The sequence below is a fragment of the Plectropomus leopardus genome, chromosome 24, assembly GCF_026936395.1.
Source record: "Plectropomus leopardus strain MGB_pleo_1.0 chromosome 24, ASM2693639v1, whole genome shotgun sequence".
In the NCBI taxonomy this organism is placed as follows: domain Eukaryota; kingdom Metazoa; phylum Chordata; class Actinopteri; order Perciformes; family Serranidae; genus Plectropomus; species Plectropomus leopardus.
This window is the reverse complement of record NC_142199.1, coordinates 18,519,378-18,527,180: the sequence shown is the minus strand read 5'-3', so window position 1 is coordinate 18,527,180 and position 7,803 is coordinate 18,519,378. Positions and strand designations below refer to the sequence as shown.

The following is a 7,803-nucleotide window of genomic DNA, read 5'->3' as shown; positions in this document are numbered from 1 at the left end:
CTTTACTAAGTTTTACAGAATTATTATAATTTTTAAGAGATTTTTTCTTTTGGTGTGTGTGTGTGTTTTGTCTTGTTTTTGTGATATAAATACTATAATTATATGTTAATTATAAATATTTTTTTTTGATTTTCAAGCAGTAAGTTCCTTTTTTTTAAACTTTAACATTTGTGTGTGTGTGTCTTGTTTTTTGTGCTATAATTATCATAACCGTATTTTTAAAATCAAGTCTACAGATTGATATTTTTAAGCATTTTTTCAGGTTGAGTTTTCTTTTTCCCTTGTGTGTGTGCGTGCATTTGTGAATCCATATAACAGGGAACCTCCATGTTGTTACACATTCACCAACAGGGGACGTTTTTTAAGGTCCCCACTTGGTCATGCAGTAAATCATCCTAAAATGATGTGTTAAGGCCTCTGGTTAAATTTTTCAATATTTGCCAAGAGGGGACCTAAATGTGTGTGTGAATATCCATATTCAGCTCTGTCCCTGCTGGTTGGAGCAGGTATTTGAACGACCTCTTCACACACATCATTTTTAATACTCCTCTCCTGGGTGAACGGCTTGCAGTCCCCAGCAGCTTTTCAGACTGTAGATGGGCCGTTAAACAGGCTTCAGTAATGTTAATGTGGATTACATGGAGGTCATAGAATGTATCAAATATGATACAAATGGCTTCATAGGGTTAATGATGAATGATAATAAAACCTCTCCTGAAACATGATTTTTTTAAATCATTTTTTGTTTTAAAATACAAAGGTTAGCTTTAGGTGATATCTTAACTTTTAAGCTCCATACAGTTTTAAAATAAGGGGTTATCCAGAAGGCAGGAGAGAAATTAGTATTTTAGAGTCTAAAACAAAAAAAGAAGACTATGAACCAAGCAGAATAAAATCCTAAATAAAAAGGTCAGCAGTAAGACTGTTTCTTTTTAGGTTTAATTATATAAAATGATGTAACATCAGACTTTTAAACCTTTAAAGACCTTTAAAGTTGTTCAGTCCCTGACCATACTTACCTCACAAGCACTCATTAGTTTTTCTATATATACAGTCGTCCTCAAAATTACTCATACCCTTGCTAATTCTTGTGATTTTTCATCTAGTGATGAAATGAATGCATGTTTTCAAATTTGCATTATCAGTTATATGTGACCAACAATTGAAAGAATGACAACAATACAAAATTCAAAAAAATATTTATTTCTGGGGTATTTTATTAATGGAGTCCCAAAAAATGCCATGTTCAAAATTATTCATACCCCTGACAATATTTGATTTTTTGATTTTCAAAAATCAACTTTAAATAACAATTGAACATTCGTTACGAGGCTTCGTGAGAAGTGTGCAATATCTCGTGATATTTAGGTCAGCTAGAACCTCTGAGACTGTGGCCGAATGTTTCCTCTGTGACATCACACTCACATCAAAGACAGATGACATCATCATACATTCCGAGTTCCGGAACTTTCAGCTGCTTGTGATTGTTTCTGCTCAGTTGGTTGTGAATAGAATGACATGAAAAGTGTATAATACCCGGATCTACTGACCCATAGAGTGTGCGTAGAAGTGATGAGCGACAGCCGAACACGGCTGAGCGCGACCGACTGTACCCGAGCACTAACGCTGACTCACTGGCTCGCTCCAGGTTCGCTCACAGAAATGGCACACGAGTGCACGAAGTGAGCAGCGCTCGTTCACGAGTATTCCTCTCGTAGTGTGCTCGTAGTGGGTTAGATTATTAGCAACAGCAGCTAATCAGCGATATAACGACAGCGGTGCTGGTCAGTTTTTATATTTAATTGATAATCAGCCATTAAGCACTAGCTTTACGTCTGATGTATTACTAATGTCTGTGCAGCGGAGGTAAGTAAACATTGATATTAAAGCTTTATATTGCAAAGTTGAACTGCAGTTGGGCTATTATTATGTAATATTACGCTTTATGGGTTGGGTGAATGTTAATTATTGTAAACCCACACAAACGCTTTAGCATTTGTGTACATTGAATTGTGATATATGTCATGGATGTATTAAATATAAACAGACTCTTTAACCGACCAGCTGGCTGTATTTTCTTGTCATAGGTCTTTGACATGATTGATTACAAGATAACACGATCGCCGTGATTCCTCATGGCCGTTATAGATACCAGACAGTTAGTGCCTAGGATGTAATTAAAATATCCGGTTGTGTGCTGTACATTTGAAATGTTTTGGAGTGGAATTATTTAGTTCAAGACTGTGTAGTGATGATAAATTAATATAAATGTCAGTGAAATAATTCTTTTGTATGCTTGGAAAATGACTTACATTAGAAAGTTCTATCTGTTAAAAAAGTATATTTTTTTATTTGGGTTGCATGAAATGGAAATATTTAAGTATCTAAAAATGGTTCATAGGTATAGTACACATTAAGAATTTGTGATAATAACTTCCAAAACAAGTATAGTATTTAAAAGGGAAATAAACAGGCTTTCCAACAGTAAAAGATTTATTGCCAAGGAACATTACTACAACAAAGAAATAATCAACCAAACACAAATTTCCTTACTTTTTGTGTTTGTGTGTGGGAGAGAGAGACAAAAAGAACAGAACAATAACAGAGGCTACAACAAGACGCCAGGTCCAAGATGCTGGATCAAAGATGGTCACAGAGCAAAGAAGGCCTTAGCTGCCCATGTGGTTGGTCAAAGGAACAAAGAAAAGCAGGAGCTTTATGTTCCCTCTCTGTGCTTCTGCTGAGAGTCAATTTATAAGTGTTGGATCTAATATGTAAATAAGGTGCTTTGGATAGTAAAAGGGGAATTAAGATGCATGCGAAACCCTGTCTGTGTGAGGCAAAAACAAACTCAATTTAAACCAGCCCGGTTCTGTAAAATCATTTCAGTTCATCAGTAATGTGTGTTTGAAGACACGACAGCCTCACTGACAAAGATGACTTGATAAAGAGCCGGATGTGTCAAAGTTTCCGCTGATGAAGAGATAAAGAAGTCACGTTGTTGGGACCGCAGAGAGAAGCTGGTGATGAGGGTTGAGTTTGTGAGGTGTCAGTGTTTGACGGACTCTCAGACGGAGACCTCGGAGCAGAATGGCTGCAGTCACAGAGCTCTGGTTCCTGCTGTTTGCTCTCATCAACAACATTCATGCACAAGAACTCATCAGCATCAAGGAGGAACGGGACTCTTACACCTTCGAGCTCCCCGAGGAGGCCGACTCCTGCCTGATCTCCAGGTCTGTTGGTGAGGAGAAGCTCGTCCTGTGGAACACCTCTGACCTCTGGTCCCACAACTCCACAGCACCTGAAGACCTGAAACGACGACTCGTCAGCACGCACAATATCTTTTCTTACAAGATCCACAATCTGACCCACTCAGACTCCGGCCTGTACCGAGAGGAGTGTTGGACCGACGGCAGAGTCACACATGACAAGAACAGCTCTGTCATCGTCTGCAGGAGAGTGCGTCGAGGAAGAGTTTTTGAAATCACACCTGGAGGAACAGGGGTTCTGCCATGTGAGGGAGCGGCTGACAATCTGAACGTCCTGTGGCTCAGACGTGACTTTGGATTTAAACAGGAAATATGGAGCAGAGTCTTTGGGGACAATGAGACATCAGTGATGGACGATGTTGGAGGAAGATACCAACTGAATAAAGACACATCAGCTCTTCACGTGTTTAATTTCACAACAACAGCCAAGACAGAGTTCAGCTGTCTGCTGATGGAGCAGCAGCAGTGTGTCAGCAGTGACTCTGTAGAGTTAGAGGTGTTCACAGAGATGATCTATCGCTCAGTGGGAGAGACGGCCGTGTTACCGTGCGCTCTCACTGATTTCAGTGATGACCAGCTCCCACGCTGGACTGTAAATAGCATTGAACAACCAAACCAGACTGTGGACCAAAACTACTCTCTGGTGGTTTCATCACTGACGTTAAACCACTCAGGTGTGTACGTCTGTAAAACTGCTGTCAGTGAGAAAAAGTACTATCTCCTGGTGTGTCCTAACTTTGGTCCTCCTGATGTAGAGCTCTTCTCAGAGGGAGAAAACGTCAATCTCGGATGTAAAGATCGGGAAAGGGGTCGGTGGGTTGACTGGTTCATCAAGTCAAACCGAACAGAAGGCAGAGTTGTTAATATAATGTCTTTAAGGGAGATAAGTAGAATAAGTTACGGTGATGGTGGTACTTTGGTTATCTCTTATGTCTCACTGAGAGACACAGGAGAGTATTGGTGTGCAGTTTTGGATGAACATTTTCAGTGTCTGTCAGCAAGCAAAACAGTGTTACAGTACAGAGATCCGTTTGGGGTTCACTCCACCTTCTACAAAGTGAGATGGTCAGTGCTCAGCCTTCTGCTGCTGACGCTCTGTGTCATCGTGGTCGCTGTGAACCGGAGGACCGGGACCAGCTACCACTGAAATGACCTAAAAACACCTAAAATCTTCAAAAACTGGCAAATTAGTGGTTATGTAAAAATGATGTTTAACGATGCTGAAATAGAAAGAGTGCATGAAAATCAAATATCAGGACAAAACCGGACAAACATACAGAGCATGTGTGTCTGTCACAGGTGGAACAGTTGTTACAAATTAAAACTGTTAAGTTCACGATGAAAATTAAAATAAAAATGTTTAAAAAATGTGGTTTTTAAATATACAGCTGGGATATGGTTTACTTTGAATGAAATGTTTCAGAATTTTGATTCTATTCTTTTTCTTTTATGAATTCTGTTTTTGTTTTTACATTTTTTTGTGTTAATAGTTATGTTTAGTAGAAAATGAGTTCTTCATGTGAATACATTCAGTAAAAAGGGAAGCTACAATCAGCTATAATCGTTTCTCAGCTCAGAAGTCGACCTTTGACCTGACAGCGTGCAGATATATCTGTATATATTGTACATTTTGTGTGCGTATTTTCTTTGTGCTGTTGTGGGTCCGTGTGACGGACTTTTATCTTGTTTTATTGAACTGATGTTTGATTTGAAATCAGATGATGATGTGATTTTTTTAATTTCATTTGAAGGAGTGTGAGTGTTTTTCATGACATCATTTTTATGTGATTGTTATTATACTCTAAATCTATATCAACCAGTAATCAATCGTCTCTATAATAAAGCTGAAATAGAAACAATCAAAGTCAGTCTCCACTTTTTACTGTTTGGATCGTGTTTTCTGGTTTTAATGATAATAAGCAACAAATCTGTTGTAAATTGAATGCATGGATCTTTTTTTTAAACATGTAAAACAAACAAAGCAAAGAAGAGATTTTAACCCTCTGAACACTGAGCTGTTTTTCCAAGTTTTGGTTCGTATATCCTCACCTTTTTCTTTTCAGCACAGCCTGGGCTATCGGGATATTTAGGCTGCAGTGACGTAACTTGAATGTACATATAGTTAAGAGACCATAAAGACAAAACAAAAAACAAAACAGAAATCTAATTTTACAAATCTTTAGTGATAAATCGCACAAATTTTCACAAATATTATGTACAAGCAAACACACACAAACTAAACTTTCTACACACAATTCAGAAAACTATTTACAAAAATGAATTATTTAGACAGCCCTGTGAAGAATGTCAAATTATGACACAGAGGGAACAATTTACAGGGAGTGAAGGAAAAAAAACAACAAAGCAAAAGCAACGATTAACAATGAACTATTTACTTTTTTAAAAAAAAAAAAAAAGCTTTTTCGGGGTGTTCCAGTCAACCCCGCATCTTAGTGTTAGCCGATCAGAGGAATTCACAGCTGGCTCTGATGTGGGACTTTTTGTTGCATAAAGCCGACTGGGAGAGCCTTGTCTTTGTTGACCTTGTCCAAGGGGCCGTGTAACTAGTTAACATGCCGCAGTCTTATTTGTTATGAGAAATAACCAGACAAATCGCTTCAAATCGAGAAAGAGCTATCATTCTGTGGATCTTTTCCGGGTTCCGGGTGAGGTTTCCCGTGTTGAGTCAAATTTAGCGGCAGGCTACACTCCTGGTGGTCCCCTTCCGTCAATTCCTTTAAGTTTCAGCTTTGCAACCTACTCCCCCCTGGAACCCAAAGACTTTGGTTTCCCGGACGCTGTTCCGATGGGTCATGGGAATAACGCTGCCAGATCGCTAGTTGGCATCGTTTATGTTCGGAACTACGATGGTGTCCGATCATCTTCAAACCTCCAACTTTTTTGATAAATGAAAACATTCTTAGCAAATGCTTTCGCGATCGTCTGTCTTATGCCGGTCAAAAAATTTCACCTCTAGCCAACAATACGAATACCCCTGGCCGTCCCTCTTAATCACAGCCCCAATTCAGAGAGAAAACCCACAAAATAGAACCGGAGTCCTATTCTATTCCTAGCTGCGGTATTCAGGCGACCAGGCCTGATTTGAACACTCTAAAAGTAAATGCTTGGACCGCAGGGGACACTCAGCTAAGAGCATCAAGGGGGCGCAAAGTGGTAGGGGCAAGTTTTTTTTCCGTCAGACTCTTTGGTCTGGCCTCTCCACAGAAGACATTCAAAGACACTCCAATAGAGCAGAGCATACTCCTGTTTGTGAAGTCAGGAGTATGCTCTGTTCTGTTGGAACATCTTTGAAAGTCTGGATCACTAAGCCCCAGCACCACGACAAGGCAGAGTCCATGCCGGGGATGTTCTACGGATGTAGATACAAACACGCACGATGTGTCTCTGTCACGTCTCACTGCTGAAAGTTTCCTTTGATGATGAGATAAAGACATGAGGATGTGGTGAGCGCAGAGAGAGCTGATAAGCTGAGTGGTGTCAGTGTTTGCTCGACTCCAGCAGAGAGGACATGCAGAGTGGACAGGACGACCTTCACACTGTCCTTTTCTGTCCCCACAGTTACTGCGGGGAATATCTTTCAGACATAGTGCAGCTCCACACATCCATCTCATGCCGTGACATCTGAGGGAAAAATGCAACTCTGAGCTGGACACAAATACACTGTCCAGCTGCATTGTGGGTAGTAGTGGACAAGGTACTCTATTCGTTGAGTGAGAGTATAGATACTCCTGGCCAAATGTTAATCCAAGTGAAAGTTATTGAGGTATTACTTGAGTTAAAGTACAAGTAAAGTCAAGTCAAGTCAATTTTATTTATAGAGCCCATTATCACAAAACAAGGTTTGCCTCAGAGGGCTTTACAGTGTACGACATCCCTCTGCCCTTAGACCCTCACATCACCCAAGGAAAAACTCGAAAAAAGAACCCTGTAGCAGGGAAAAAAGGGAAGAAACCTCAGGAAGAGCAGCATAGGATGATGAGTGCATGAGTCTCAGGCATATATAGATACGGAGGTGTCCAAAGGTATGACCGCAGCATCGGAGCAACCGGACTAAGAGCACGATCAGGGCGAGCGGGGGGTACAGAATCAGTGCAGCCACAGCACGAGCACAACCAAAGGCAGGATCACAGCATCAGCACAGATTTCACAATGATCAGGCACAGCCAAGGTTGTGGCCAGGATCCGGGAAAGCTGGGAAACAAGGGAGCAGTAATGCTCCGGAGAGGCAACGGGATTGGCGTAGTGCAGTTCAACAGAACCAAGGTGGTGAACAGTAAAAAGGATAAGCACTCAATGAGGATCCTAGAGTCATTGATCAGAAATTTCGACTTAAATATGAATTCCAGAGAGAGGAAGCAGAGCCAGAGTGGCAGGTCTGAACGGACTCAAAACCACCCCCGCCGGATCGGGCAGAAAGCTCTGCCACCTCTCCCTCCTCCCTGTCACACGGACGGGGATTTCAACTGAGCACAAGAAACGTGTACTTCAGGAATATACACACTAACGAAACTAG

At 40.7% G+C, this 7,803-nt stretch overlaps 1 protein-coding gene across 1 annotated transcript; it reads left to right on the top strand.

The window, feature by feature from the left end:
- The first annotated feature begins 2,851 nt into the window (after positions 1 to 2,851).
- Positions 2,852 to 5,096, top strand: LOC148185560 (uncharacterized). Its single transcript, XM_088074497.1, has one exon. The coding sequence runs from the start codon at positions 3,091 to 3,093 to the stop codon at positions 4,414 to 4,416; it is 1,326 nt and encodes a 441-aa protein (XP_087930623.1). The 5' UTR covers positions 2,852 to 3,090; the 3' UTR covers positions 4,417 to 5,096.
- Positions 5,097 to 7,803: the final 2,707 nt, after the last annotated feature.

What these genes read in the sequence shown, in the direction of transcription:
- LOC148185560 (XM_088074497.1), top strand. Translation starts at nt 3,091, where the DNA reads ATGGCTGCAGTCACAGAGCTCTGGTTCCTGCTGTTTGCTCTCATCAAC.